The sequence below is a fragment of the Cygnus atratus genome, chromosome 2 (genome assembly GCF_013377495.2).
Source record: "Cygnus atratus isolate AKBS03 ecotype Queensland, Australia chromosome 2, CAtr_DNAZoo_HiC_assembly, whole genome shotgun sequence".
NCBI classification, from domain to species: Eukaryota; Metazoa; Chordata; class Aves; order Anseriformes; family Anatidae; genus Cygnus; species Cygnus atratus.
This window is the reverse complement of record NC_066363.1, coordinates 58,790,752-58,806,545: the sequence shown is the minus strand read 5'-3', so window position 1 is coordinate 58,806,545 and position 15,794 is coordinate 58,790,752. Positions and strand designations below refer to the sequence as shown.

The window sequence follows — 15,794 nt, the reverse complement described above, 5'->3', positions numbered from 1 at the left end:
GAGCAGGGCAGAGCACTGCTCTAATAGAAGTGTATACCTTTCTAGACATAGACAGATCTGCTTAGTGTTGTAATAGGTGCTGTAAATCTGTGAGTTCATTCTGAGCTAGTGCAAGTATCTCTTAACATGGTGCATATTTTCCCTTTGTGTGACTCATCCACACATAGATTTGTTTATCATTTCTTTCCCTTGCTTGCTTTTTGGACAGAATTTAAGAGGAAAGACAAAAAATAAAGAGCTAGCTAAAAATCCTCCCTTTTTAACTTCAGAAAAGATTTTCTTCATTATTCCCTGCTTACTGTAATGATATGGTTTCTTTTTTAGACAAGCAAAACTAATCATAGCATGTGAAATGCCACAAAAGTTTTTTGGCCATTTTCTCTTTGCTAAGAGAAAGATCTGCCGCTGAGAGGAGAATGCGGAGTTTCAAAGTACAGTTTTCATAATGCAGAATAGCTTTGGAGTTACTGTGTGTAAGGAGAAATGGGTCCTGAATGACAACAACTGGAAAGTTAATGTAACTTTTGGAGAGTAAACCACTCTTCTGAAAGTGGTTATTGCACATGTTAAGTTGTCACCATCAACACACTCTTGAAGAAATTCTCCATTTTTTTCCACCAGATTTATTGTTCTGGATGTCATTTTGTAACATGTATTATGTTACGCAGAGGTGAAAGAACCTGTATTTGTTTTCATTATAGTTTTCCTCAGAAAGTGTCAAGCTACCATGTTAATATTAAAAAACAACAACAACAGAAAAACGCAAAGTGTATGTTTAATGTAGATTTTTTTTCCAATTAATTTATATAACTCTTCTCTGCCACTTGGCATTTGTCTTTAAGAGGGATTTGGGTTACGTCAAAGGTCAGACTATTTGACTGCCACATAAGCAAGTTATCTACCACAGAAAGCTCTTTTCTAGATATACATCAGACTATTTTTTTTTAATTGAACTCTCATGTAAGTGCAGCACAAGACCAGGAATAAGTGTTTGTGAGAGTCTTCATAAGAGTTCACCATTCTTTCAGCTAAAACTGGTTAATTGGTAAATGAGCTATCTCAGATCTCATCAGAAACTGCAGAGTAGGCTTTACATTTGTGACTTCCTTGCTGCAAACTTTATTCCTCTGTATTTTCATGTAGGTTGTCTGGCTTCCTTGGTTATGACTTGATTGTCACTGGTTCGGGTTGGTAATTGACTGTTAATGGGTCTAACATTCTTCATTGGATCTCTTTATTTTTAGTATTCAGATATCTGATTACAAAGTGAAAAGTAGAAAGGATTTTCAGTAATGGCATAGCTCTCTACCTGAATCCTATTAGAGACTAAGCACTGTGCAACTTAATAAACATAAATTGCCATGGCTTCTTGGGACAGAGGGGAAAAAAAAAAAAAAAAAGATGATTCACTACACTTTGCCAAAGAGCTCTACTGATTTAAAATGTTCAATGAGGAGTTCTGTTCCCAAGTTTGGGAACATTGCCTAAGATTCTGATAAATGAGACTCATACTGAATACTCCATTGAAACGAAATGAGCATTTCTGAAGTGGAAAATCATTTCTGCTTTTTCAACCTGGCTGCTAGAATTTTTAAATTTTTATTGTCCTAAAGCAAATTCCAAATAATTCAAGTCTCCGGATTGATGTATTATGAGGAAAACAACATTTCATAAATGGATACTGGAAAGCACTATGGAGGATCAGGCATGGTTTTAAGCACTCGTTTTAGAAATACCATTTTGTAGTGTTTCAAACTTCATTATTTGAAACAGTCTTCAGCAAACACACCTGAGAATCATTTTAGGTGAGACAATAACAAGACCTGCTGATAGAATTAACAATAGCCTGAACTTTTGCTCTAACCTGAAACAAAATGGGACTCAAAACCACTTAGTTTGAAAAAAAAAAACTTGGCCACTTTTCTTTTTGAACCAATCTACTCACTTTTTAGCTTCCTGGTTTCATTTTTGGGAGGGAATGGAAAGACCAAAATATTACAGGGAAGCCTGGTATTTCCAGCCCTGCCAAAACCACAAAGCTTTGGAAATTTAAAAAAACCCATAGCTGTAACTGTTCAAATCCAAGAGCCTAAACCTGCTTTCCTTCTGTGCTCAAAGCTTCCCATTAGCTGTGCTACGCCACTCGAGGATAAAGGGATTGCAAAACTGGAATCCAGGTGTTAGGCAAGTTCCAAAGAGACATCCATAATTTTTATTTTAAAGACTCTTTCTCATTTTATCGACAGTACATGACTTGCTAACTTAGTAAAGCCTGCAACAGCCATTGCTGATGAAGCTCTGTTGGAAAGATCCTTTGCAGCATATGTATATCTAGACTTGTTTTTTTACTAATTTAAAAAGTAATAGATAACACAAGAAATTATATCTGTGTAGTTAAGACAACCTTGGTGTGGTATTGCTAAGCCTCCATTTCTTTGACAAATCACTTTGAAAGGAGACTGAATTTTCCAGAGGCATTCCCATAACTTTTGCCCTTTCAATGTTTTCTCCACTTACTTTGACATTTTGGGGTATTTATATAAGATAGATGAGTTTATAATATTGAAACCCCCCAAAAGTATATTTTTTGTTGGCATACAACTAGTGTTACTCTGTAAGGTTTGCCAATAGGGATTTTCTACCAACTAATTAAATGGAAACTACAAGGGGTTTTTGTTGTTGTTGCTGATTTTTTTTTAATATATAGTTGTGCTTATATCGTTTGATTACATGAACTCCTTTAAAAAAAAAAAAAACTTGCTGCTGTATGTGGGTGTTGTAAAACTCCTACAGTACAGTACTGGAAACTTCATTCAGTTGCCTGCAGTCAAGTAAATAAAAATGTAAAGTGTGGGTCTAAAACAGAGGGACACAGCAACTAAGGTAAATTCATGCTGTTGTGAAATCTGCTATCAGAATTTCCTTGTAAAGATGGATATTTACTTAAAAACAGAACCCCCAATTGTTGTTTTTTAAACAAACACACAAACAAAAACTTCTGAAGATGCTCTTTATTGAACTTCCAAAGAAATGTTAAATGTCTTTAAATACTGAGGGACAGGCATACTACTGTGAAAGTTTAGTGCAAATCTATTAAAACTTAAGCAGTTTTTCTTAATTGTCTCTAGCCCCTCTGCCCGAAGTTGAGTTGCAGTAAGCTGCTGGAGATACTACCTGTTGAGAGATGTAAAGGCCAAATCCAAATTGTCTTATATGATCCCATGTCACTTTGAAGAACTAACTCCTGGCCACCTTCCTATTTGGAGTAAAATGTGCATTAGCAATTAAAGAGAGAGAGAGAAAGTAAGTAAAATTTGTAAGTCAGAATATGAGCTGAGGAAAGAAAAAAGAGTTTAAGTCAGGAAAATGGGAGACAAGCAACGCTGGATCGGATTAAATACAGACAGTAAAGCCATTCTGATTTATGTAAGTATGGGAATGAAATCCAGAAATACACATTAAAAATATCAGGGTGGAGTAAAAGCTAATTAATCTAATTAAGAGGGCCTACTTTCTTTCTTTCTTCCCCTTTCTCCCTTTTTCTTTCTACTTCTTTCTTTTGTTTTCTTTCTCTCTGTGTATGAAATATATTTTCTTATTCAATATATAAAAAGATTTATATTCATAGCTTACCAGTAGAACCAGAGAAATCTTGATCTCTCATTCATCTGTCTGTGTGGGTTAGCTAGAATTTGTTTTGTGTGGTGCATATTTGAAACACTCCAGCTTATTCCCGCAGCCAGATATATACTTTGTTCCTGATCTGGTAAAGTATTTAATATTGGGATCATCCCTAATACCATGATAAATCCTATTGGTATCAATTAATATGGTAATTAGTTCCATAATTAACATGAAAATGGCATAGTTTTTAAAAGTGTTTGCAGGTTTTAATTCAGCATTTACTTGGTCGTCTTTCTCACTGTTGCTTGCTTGTCTCTCTATTGTTTTCTCTCCCTTGTTCTGCAACCCAACACAAGCTAAATACTCAATCCCATTAATTTCCAGAAATGGCTATAACCCATCCTTATGCTTTTCAGACAGCTCATGTGTTACATTCTATTCTCCTTTTCTGTGGCTGTCATATTAATTATAGCTCTTTGAGTTCACACTACCTACTAGTCTACATTCCATATTGCCTACCAAAATGGAAGTGTTCTCTCCTGGTGGCCATGCTGTATCATCATCAACATTGTGAACACTCTTAATATCCGTTACCTTTTTAGGGTTGAGCATGTGCATCCGATATTGTAATAAACAAGGCTGAAGGGTACTCAGTGCATCATAGATTATGCTATCACAAGACTAAATGAGAGCGTGAACCATGATCCACTAATATTTTTAGGTTCCAGACATCCAGATGTTTTAAAGAGAAGCCTAGTAGCAATGTGTAGCCTAAATACCTGTATGAATTTGACCTTTGAGTCTTCTTCCTTGCCTTGCACAGTAGCTATTTGTTAGTCAGTGCAAAGTGCCATATTTGCAGAGTAGTGGTTGGCCCAAATGTGAATAGCTGCAACATTTGAAGAAGAAGAGTCCAGCATGCTTCTTACTCTGTTGTATGCTGAAGGTACAAGTATTGGAATCTTTTAAAATTAGTGCTAATTTTTAAGATAGAAAGCACCAGAAAGCTAGTCTGTTAACTAAAGCACGTTGTTCCTCTCTCTGAATGTATGTAGATACCAAAATATCCAGCGAACTATTGCAACGGAGCGGACTGAAGATGATGGTGTAGTAAACAGGGTGGAGAGAGTTCCCACTGGAGGAGGAAGTGACTCTGAGGCAGAGCCTTCCCAACCAAGCTCAGGTATGTGAAAAAAAAGGTATTGAGGATGTGTTCAGTGCCACTCAGTGTTGGCATTCAGTTTTGGGGAGCGCTGGGGACTGGAACTTCTTTATACCAGGGTGCAAAAGCTAATTGAAAGAAAAGAGGTTTAGACCTGAAGCTACAGGTACAAAAACAGATACAGAGCTTCAGTTTTTTAGCAACTACTAAGACAGACAAAGCATTTTTACTTTATTACAGTAAAAATATTTATTATTATTTGAAATTAAAATGGAGAAGGTATCTGGTTTTTGTTCAGCTTCGTAGTTGCAAAAAGACACTATTTTTGCTGCAGCGTGACTTTGATCTTGGGGCCTTACAGTTTATTATTTCTGGGCATGGCTTCTGCACTGCCACATTTGTGTGGTCACACCTGCAGTGGCCCTGGCATGGAGTATGGAATATTTGTTTTTTTAAAGCTGCAGCTTTGTGATAGCTATGAGCTGATCTAAGTGTGGGTTGCCACTGAAGGAGGCACAGCTGTCTTTTTGCTCATCACCAACTCATGTGACAGCACCCCATACCAGAACAGGCAACTGATCTGTCTGAAAACTAATCTTGTTTCTTGTAGTTAATGCTCTTTACAGCAAAATTGGTTCTTCCATCTGGCTCATTAGATGACTAGACCAGAACTGGTGCCAATATGAAGAAGAAGAGGAGAATGCATAGCAAGGGAAGGTTGGGCTGGACAGGGAGTTATTCTACACTTCTTGGTGATAGTCATATTTCCTTAAAGCAGTTGTGAAACCATCACCTAAGGATATATATACACTTTCGGGTAAGAATTATCAGCAATTGGACTAATGCCCACTCTGCAACTTGTGGACCCACAAAAATAGCTATCTGCTTTGTTTGAGAATTTGTGCTACCAAAATGAATGGCCAGTTCTCTTCCTTTGGATGATTCTCACCCCCACCTAGGTTTGTGTTCTGTGTTGGCTACAAGAAGTAAATGTCTTCTTGTCATCCTTCTGTAAATAGCATTGGCAAATATAAAGAATCAGCACAATGTCTGCTTGAATTTTCTTAATGTTCCATGTTGAAGAATAGAACACGGAAGAACAGTGAACCTGCATTTTTTAAACAAGTTTGATAAAATATTCGATTTTATCTATTTGTTATCACGATCCCTTAGGTGTTTTTAGGTTAAAAATGAGTTTTGACTAGGAATGTTTAATGCTTGATATTAAAAATTTCTTTGCAGTCCTTTTTATTACAATTTATATAAGCCTTTTACCTACAATGGATCTTACAGGAAGAATGCAGTACTCTCTATTAGCAGATGAGATGGAAATGAGTTTCACATTGTGTTGTGGTTTAACCCGGTCAGCAGCTAAACAGCACACAGCCGTTCGCTCACCCTCCCACCTCCCTCTCTGGGATGGGGGAGAGAAACGGGAAAGTAAAGCCTGTGAGTTGAGATAAAGACAGTTTATTAAGACCGGAAAATAATAATAACAATAGTGATAATGGTACTACTACTAATAATGTGTACGAAACAAGTGATGCACAATGCAATTGCTCACCACCCGCTGACCGATGCCCAGCCTATCCCCGAGCAGCCGGCCCCCCCCCCACCCCGGCTAGCCACCCGTATATATTGTTCAGCATGACGCCAGATGGTATGGAATACCCCTTTGGCCAGTTTGGGTCAGCTGTCCTGGGTCTGTCCCCTCCCAGCTCCTGCTGCATCCCTAGCCTGCTCGCTAGCAGGACAGAGCGAGAAGCTGAAAAGTCCTTGGCTTGGTGTAAGCACTGCTCTGCAACAATTAAAACATCAGCACGTTATCAGCGCTCTTCTCATCCTAATCCAAAACATAGCACCCTGCCAGCTACTAGGAGGAAAATTAACTCTATCCCAACTGAAACCAGGACACATTGTATTATTGCTATTTAGATTATAAGTAATATAGTCATTAAGTGTAATATTTATAATCATTTACTGCCATCACCTACATAATAAAATAGTAATTGAATAGGAATTGCTACCTAAGTATCTAGGTCTGTTTATTAATGTAATATTCACTTTTTTGTTTTAACCCCAAAGAACTATTGAGTGTAATGTATATCATCTTAAGTAATCAGGAAGTGGTCTTTGCTGTGGATATTTTATTGCTGTTAGGAGAAAAAATCCATACTGTATAAAATGCCAAGAATTAAAAGATCAAGGAGTGATGCAAACCTCACTAGAATAAGAGAAAGCTGCAGTATGATATCTTTGCTATTTGCCTTTTAATTTAAATGAGAAATATCAGAAGGAATACAATTTAGGCACATTAATCCAGATTCTAAGCCACTATAAATCAACTTAACTACAGCAGCGGATCCAATCTGCAGTCTTAGGTGGATAGCATAATAAAATGTGTATAGGGCAAAAAATTGTGATAGTTGATAATAAGAAAATAAGAATCTATATTTATTCTGTTGATGACCTCTCCATCAAATTTCCTTGGACTGTAAATAAAAGTTTGCTTGTATTTGAAAATACCAGAACTGCACACTGAAGCTATAATTCCATGTTAGGAAGCATTTTTCTGGTGGCTGTAGAGGTCAAAGAGCTCCCACCTCTGCAGAATTCACATTCTCAAATGCTCAGTTCTGCTCCTGTGCTTCATGAATCAATACAGATTAAAAATTATCCCTTTGTGACTGCTTTTTTTTTTCCTTTGCCGTATAAGTAAACAAAACCACGGACTTGCCAAAAATGATGCAATTACAAGTAAAGGGTAGTGTTTTGCAGCAGCAACATGGAAATGGGTGGGGCAGAGGACTTCCTTATCTCAGCCTTGCTACCAGATGCTTTCTGCTGGTGATCCCTTCAGCCTGGATTGGGAAATCTGCTCTCTCTAAAATCAACAGTGCAAGGAAACAGTCAGGACCTGGGTAACAGTAGTGTCACCTGGTAAAAACTGTTGTGGTCACATTGATGTTCAGAGCAGTAGATATGACCCAGAGGTTTTTAACAAACAGTATAGAAGAGCATCCAGCTCCTGCCCTGCTACTGTAAACACTGCAGCACTAACCATAAGAATGCTTACAGTTTTGCCAGCAGGCTTATCTTGTTAAAACAGAGAGCATAGGTGCATTGGGCAGGATGGTGCTGTTCAGTAAAGGTTAGATACTAGACTGTGCTTGCCACTATGTTAATACAATTTTGCTGCTTTCGCTGTTTTTTTGTCCAGAGATTAGGAGGGAAGGTTCACTTTCTCCTGTGAATTCTCAAAAAATCACCTTACTGCTGCAGTCTCCAGCTGTGAAGTTTATCACCAATCCTGAGTTCTTCACTGTGCTGCATGCAAACTATGTGAGTAATTATGATTTGCTCTCTTACACTACTGCTTTCTGAGTCCAGACTCTGTGCCCCAGGCCTTCAGGTGGAATGTACACTGAATTTGAATTGTGTGGCTTGGGGCTCAGTTGTCCTCTCTGAGCACCAGACCAGGCTGGGGACAGCACAGGCAGACTGATCCAAGAAAAATCTTTCTGGAATTCTGCCTCATACACAGAGTTCCTCGAGAAGCACGGAGAAGCTCATTAATGTTATCCTTCCAGATTAAGTAGGTATCCTTGGTTTCAGGTTGGTTGATTCTGTTGTCTGTTGCTGCAGGGAGTGAGTTTGTTACCTTTGGAGCCATGTTCCTGAGAAATCTTACTCAGATTCCACCAAATCTCAGGGAAACAGAGAGGGAAAAATTATTTACTCCTGCAGTTTGCACTCCCAAGAAGCAGGTGGGCATAATGCAGTGAAAGAAATACTGACTTGAGTCAGTGTATCTGTTTTGGGGGAAAAAAAAAAGATTGAAACTGAATTTTTAAATATTCAAATCAGTTCTTTTTTTTTTTTTAATTAATGCAATAAGTCTGTATATTTTGTTGCAAACCTGATGTGGAATGGAAAAAGTTTAATGGTACGTCAACCAGGAGGAAGCAGATAGGGAAATCTCACAGGGATGTGTAGTTATCAGGTTCCAGTCCTAGTTTGCCTATCTTGAATGTAGGTTCAACTAGACACCCACACAACTTCCAAATATTTGGAAAATCTTCCGGTTTTGGGTAGGGATGGCCTTTCTTTTTGAAAGGAAAAGAAAATAAAGCACTTTAAGAGTTGTCTCTGCACAGGTCTTTAGCTAATGACAAATGTCCTGTTCTGGATGTTGTACTTGTTGTGCTGAAGCCAGCTGTCCATCTCCAAGTCTCTGGCAAAGTTTATTGCCCCTGAGATTATTGCATCCTGCAGAGGAAGGGATGTATTAACTCATCTAAAATTGCCTGAACTATGCTATGGAGTGCACATAATTTCTTCCATTGACAGGATGATATATGATGATTTATAGCTGGAAGCTGTATCATTTTCCTTTGGCATAGTTGTTTGCAAAAGGAACAAATGATTCTATACTGGTACAAGGAATAGCTCACAAGAGATTAGGTCCCAACTTCATTTCTCACTGAAATAAAAAAAGTAAAGAGAGGCCTTCAGTTTAAGCTTATAAAATTGTGTCTAATATGGGAGCCATAACAATCTGTTGAAACATCTGTCAAATAGTCATACAGATTCCACTTGCACAGAAATAATGGCCCACGTAACTTTTGGTTTAACACGGTTGTTATATTTTAACCACACACCCCTATTAAAATTTCAGGCTATTAATTATACCAATGAAGTTGGGATTGGAAAATGTTATCCAGCAGTTAGAATTAAAAGGGAAAGGCTATCATTTTGCAGGTATTTAATTTCCGTGGAGGGATAAAACTACATTACATTTTTTGTTTCCCTAGTGCAGCTCAGAGATATTCAGTTATTGATCAAACATCAGATCAAAATATAACTTCTGTCATGGAGCAGGCTGTGAACTCAGCAACTTGCAATCATGAAGCTTTCCTGGGTTATAACCAGGTCATATCTTCAGGGCAGAGATCATATCTCTGTGATTTCACAACATACACCAATGTTTTACCATAATTAGGGACCCTGAGCTGCAAGAAGTGTATTCCCTTCTCAACACTACCACAATGACAAATCCTTACATGATAAAAATAATACTTGTAAATGTTTTATTGCATTGTAGTGGTTAAAATGCATTAAAAGTACACAGAAATTGAGAATTGAAAGCTGTTGGGTCAGATTCTCTGGGCAGATTTCAGATACAAACACTGGGGCTCACTTCATTGGAGGCCCATATCCTCCAATGACCCTCTATTGCTCAGGAAGACCAGGACAGCAGAACGTACTTTGTGTAGTATAACAAAAGCTTCAGCGAGTAATTCAGTCCTTTGCGCTGACCAATAGGACCAGCACACTCATTTTCTCTCTAGTGAAATGCTCAGAAGGCATGCAGATTGCTGTAGTTTCCTACCCTGCCTTGAGCTTTCTCCCTGAAGTAAAATATCCAGGAGTAGCCTGAGAAAAGGTGTTGACACTGCACATGTATTTTGTGGTACTGTATTGTTGAATATCCTGTGGCAACAAATACAGTTCACTTTGGCTCCTATTCTGCGGCCAGATCAACATTAATGAATGGATGCTCCCCTAAGAGATGTGTTTAATGTCCATGGTGAGATACAAATACCTGCCTCAGGGGTAGTGTTCATCTGACTCAGGAAAACATCTCCATCTGACATGCTTTTTAGTTGGTGCAGAAACAAATACTCAGTTCCAGGAAGCGATTCATTATCTTCCAAAAATAGACAGTTGAATGTGTCTGTTTCTGTCCTGTGGCTATAAAGTGACCATAAATAAGGTAACAAGCTCAGCTGTAGACATCTGTAATGCAATCCTCTTCAGTCGATGAGTTCTATCACAAACATCTTGATTTGAATTATACCATAAATGTATGTTCACAGCTCTCTTTGCATCTTTCTGGGATCATCCAGTCACACAAACAGGCTTTCTGTTGGACTGTGAAAGCCCTGAAATAGGCACAACTGCGTGCATCTTGAGTGGGTGGTGTTTTAGCTGACTGGTTTGGGAGTGCTTTAGGAGGCAGCCTATGCACAGGCTAGCTGTGCATAGTGTGGGGGATGTTGCTTACTTTTAGATGTTTGTGTAAAGCAGTCATTCAAATCAATGCGATGAGATGAAAATTGTTCTTGACTTGAACAGTATATGTTTCAGTTCTTTGGGCATATATCCCATAAAATAGCTGTTGTTTTGATATCAGAATTGCTTTTTCTCACTTTTGTTTTCCATCTCATAGAGTGCCTATCGAGTCTTTACTAACAGTACCTGCTTGAAGCATATGATTCTGAAGATCCGTAGAGATGCTCGTAATTTTGAGCGCTATCAGCACAACAGAGACCTGGTAAATTTTATAAACATGTTTGCTGACACCCGACTAGAACTTCCTCGTGGCTGGGAGATAAAAACTGACCAGCAGGGCAAGGTAAGTGTGCCAACAAAACTAATCACTTGCTTAACACAGCACACCAGCCTACAACGTCACTGGAGGTCCTTTCTTTCTTGACTCAAAACTGGTGATGGTTTGATTTAAACAATACTTGCAGCAAGCAGAGTTATTTTAAAAGCAGAAAAAAAGCTTCAGGAACAAATGCTTCAGAGCATAGCAGTGACCCTCTAGCCTTCTTTGGAATATCACTCCATAGCCAAGGCAGCACTGGATTAACAAAAAGGTTTCATCTAGAGCTTAGATCTGTCATGACTGCAAAATTTGGCTTAGTGTCTGCCTCCATTAAGCTTTGCTGTGTGACTTCTGGAACTACCCAGAAGGTTAAAGAAGTGTTCCCTGGTAATTTTGTTCTCTTCTGCCTCGTTTACCTCATGGATGTTACATGTCTTTTTGAGCTATGTAGCTTTAGGCATTTCCCAAGAGCTGTTCTAGCTTAGGCTAAGAAAGTCTTGTCATTTGCAGATACCATCCATGGACATCCTTAGCAGGGGATTTCTGACACACAGTTGCCAGCGATTTTCACTTTATGATCCCGTAATACTGTCAGTGTTGGCTTTCTTCTTACAAAAATAACCACTGTATATCGTTCCTGTGTTTCAGTCTTTCTTCGTTGACCACAACAGCCGTGCTACCACTTTCATAGATCCCAGGATCCCACTGCAGAACGGTCGTCTCCCTAATCACCTGACTCACAGGCAACATCTTCAGCGACTTCGTAGCTACAGTGCTGGAGAGGTAACAGTGCTAGTATCAATACAGTTCCTTTTGACAGCAATCTTCTGTAGAATTAAAAACACTTCTTACTTAAAATGTGTTTGAACAGATGTTCTTGTGGATTTTTTCTTCCAAAGGAAGTGAGGGATCTTTTATTTCTGAAGGGTTTATGTAATTGCTTGCCTTTAATGAAGTTTTATATTTTGACCATTTTCAGAATAAAATGATAAACAAGTAAAACTAAATAACCAAAGTGAAATGATATCAAACCAGATTTTAAGAGAGGAATCCATGTTTGACATGCTAGTTGTGCTTTAGTAAAGGCAAACCATTAATTATTTGTGTAGCTTGATACTTCAACAGCCTCGTTTTTTTCTTCATTCCCCACTGTGACACTGTGCTCTGAAGAGGTATACTCCCTAGCAGGTGTAGTAATGCATGGTGAGGTTTGCTTCCCTAGCCTTCAAATCATACTAAAGAATCTCTCATATGTTTCATGGGGATGATTTTTGTCACTGAGAAGCATGGGCGAGATGATAGAAGCATAAATCCTGTTTTGGAATTGTAGTGTTAAGGAGGAAAGAGTACTGGCAATCAGATTCTTCATACAGTTGAAGCTTTGTAAAGATCAGAGCTGAATGGGAGTAGTTACGAATTGTGGCCAAAGAATCCTCCTCTTCCAGAAAATCATCAGGAGAAATGCTTGTGAAATTAACATTGAAATTTGTTGCAGCCAGACCAGTCTGAACAACTCCCACTGCCAAAGGGGCTTGGTATCAGGAGCTGGTTAGGGTGTGAGGTCAGTACTTCAGGACCAAGGGCAGGCCATGCATAGGTAGCTTTGATGATTTTTTTTTTTTCCATTTGCAGTAAATACAGTAAAATATTTTCTGAAGATAGAAGTGTATCAGTGTCTCTTTCAGTTATATCTTCTCTCCAACTTAGCAACTTCTGTCCGTCAGCAGCCTGCAGTTTAGTGTTTTTATTGTGACTGATTCAAGTGATATGAATGTGAAAGTCACCCACATGATGATTCATATTTGGGCCCATGTTTGCCTGGGGCTTGCTTACAAATTCACCCAGTCAAGGACAGAAACACTGCTGAGCAACTCAGCCAACCTAGCACAAGAAATACACTTGGTTCTGCAAGTGCTGGCAAAGCTGGCAAAAACAATTTGCAGTAAACCCAAAATGTCATGTACAGAGAAGGGAGTGAGAAGACTTAAATATGTCTTAGCAATGACATTCTCTGGGGAAACTGCAAACTGTTCATCAAGGCCACTGGTTTGGCATGATCAACCAATGACACAGGGCCTTCCGTCTACGCAGCCGTCAGTGTTGGCACCCTCCTCTCCCTGTCTTGGTGGCCCAGGTTCCATGGCACTTATGCACCTTTGTCACAGCCAGTAGCTTCCCCTTTGGGAGTATCAGCTCCTCCACTGGAAGCACTCCCGTTGGTTTCCAAGGATTTTGGATCAGTGCCCGAAAGCCCACCATTTACAAGGAAAAGATTCAACCCTTTGCAACTTGGCCCATTTATCAAGAAATGCATGTTCCATTCCATTTCTTCCAATATATTTAGATGTCTGTATATAAATATAAATCATGTCTGTTGGGACACAAATGGGGCTTTGTCCTGGCCATGTGTCAGCTGTCTGCGCTCCAGTTGGTTTCTTTGTTGAGCAGGTGGTGTGGCCTCTGGAATCTGTCACCAGGGTGGTATGAAGGACCAACAAAAATGACCACCAGTCTTGAATATTATGCACAGATGCCAAGTGAGCATGCCGAAGAGCAGAGTGGTGCAGCTTCAGATTTCTTGTGGGTGCCAGAGAGGGCATAGAAAAGAGCTAGGATAACGAGAGGCAAAACTTTCCTCCCTGTCCTTGCACACACACAACTGACATCCTGCCCAAGTGCCAAAACGGGTCATCAGAGTGTTTGTGTGGACCTCCCAGGGACTTTGTGACACCGAGTGATCAGCTGAGGAAATAGCAGATAAAAATCATAGGCGTATTAGCCCAAAGTGGAAAAAAGAAATAACCCAGGTTCACACAATCAGCAATGGCTTTGAACTGAATCATCATGAAGAAATGATTACAGTTCTAAGAAATTATGGTCTCAGTGCTCAGCAGCAGACAAAAAGAAAATGCAATGTCTGGAATTCTTAGAAAGTGAATAGAAGTAAAGGATTATTTTATTCAGCAGAGAACAGGCATCGCAAAAACTAACTGTTGGAAGTAAAATCAAACCAATTCAACTGAAATAAGGCAAGATTATTTAAATGCAGTGAGAAGAGTTAACCATAGGAACAAATGATTTACATGGTTATTGTGTCCCCATTTCTTCATAATTTCAGGCCAAAACATAGTCCTTTTCTGGAGGATATATTCCATGCAAAAGCCAGTTTTGTCTAACCATCAAGTTCTTGATCTCCTTGTCTAGGTATAGTGCAATAGGTAGGTTGTTGCGATCAAGTAACAAATGGTGATCACCTGCTCTGCCTTCCATGACATCCATGAATCCTATAAATCCTTGTGGCTAATCTTGCCTAGTCAATATAGTGACTAGAATACCTTGCATCACTACTAAAGAATTCAGTTTTAGCATTTCATATATAGTTTTAAGACTGCTTCATGAAATTAAAACATGCAAATAAGTTTCCTCAAATATGTCAGTTTTCTTTGCTTTATGGCATTTAAAATCTACTCTCGGTAAAGAACAGAGATAACAATTGCACAGCTTTGCTGTAGAAGGCTAGCTGTTGTTTTCCAAGTCCTCTTATTCAAAGTTTATCCAACTATTAACAGGTCAAGCAGAGATTCAAACTGTCTTTTTAACTTAATCGATATGTGGTGGGTGGGCTGTAGTTGTTTTTTGTTTTGTTTTGTTTTGTTTTAATTAGAAAAATTATGTGTATAATAATACCCCATTTCCCTCTTCCAAGAAAGCATCTACTTCATAAATTATTCTGTGGTGTTTATGCTTCTCTCTATGTTGAAGTATTCTCCTAAATTAATTACCTCTGTAAACGCTTTTAATGTCCACCTGTGTAGATTCTTGATATTAAATGGCATAATATGTTATGGACAAAAATGCTACTTTTTTAAGGGAATCAATATTTTAGAAAGGAAAGTTGATGCTACTTTTGGTTACCTGATTTTTGAAAAAAACCTTCCACTCACTCTCAGGGACTTTCCTTCTCCAATGGAAGTCACTAAGTACGATGAAAGGGTAAAAATTTTAAAGACAAAAAAAGAAAGAAGCAGGTATCCGTAACTGAGCATCAAGAGTTTCTGATTAGTAGGAAAGACAAGATGTATGAGGATGTAGCAGTATATAAATCTCTTTACTGACCCAAACCACAGAAAGCAAGTGGAAGGACCCAAATATGCAGGAGCCTCTCAAATCCAGCAGTGATATAAAATCCAGGAAACAGTATTTTATCAGTGGAAGGCTCCTGTGATAGGTTTGGACTCTCCAGTCCGGTTGCAACATCCCAGAATCAATTGCTAAGCTGTTAAACTGTGTCTATAAATCTGTCAGATCACCCTGCACTAGGTGAACCAGGTCACTAAGTCATTAGAGGGGTCACTCTTTTTTTTTTTTTTTTTTTTTTTAATACAAGAATACTGTGCTAATCTAAATTAAATGATTCAGTTAGAAAGTCAGGACAGACAAGGCGTTTGTAATTAAACACTGAATTGAAGCAGTCAATTGTACTGTATTAGCTAAAAGATTAGAAAGAGGAGTATTAGCAAAATGGAAGGTAAATAGTAAATAGACGGCTGGGAATTCTCCAGTTGTTTTGCCAGAGAAAAATTGTTTAGAGTTGTAAATGTGCAAAGACTAGGA

General features: G+C 38.6%; 1 protein-coding gene across 12 annotated transcripts in view; it reads left to right on the top strand.

The window, feature by feature from the left end:
- The window catches only part of HECW1 (HECT, C2 and WW domain containing E3 ubiquitin protein ligase 1), a 267,774-nt gene that overhangs the window by 199,083 nt on the left and 52,897 nt on the right, over positions 1-15,794 (top strand). For all 12 annotated transcript variants that reach the window (XM_035552522.2, XM_035552524.2, XM_035552514.2 and 9 more), the window contains 4 exons: positions 4,680-4,807; positions 8,007-8,128; positions 11,019-11,204; positions 11,829-11,963. In XM_035552522.2, the coding sequence (XP_035408415.1) occupies positions 4,680-4,807; positions 8,007-8,128; positions 11,019-11,204; positions 11,829-11,963 (571 nt within the window). The remainder of the gene's footprint in view (positions 1-4,679; positions 4,808-8,006; positions 8,129-11,018; positions 11,205-11,828; positions 11,964-15,794) is intronic.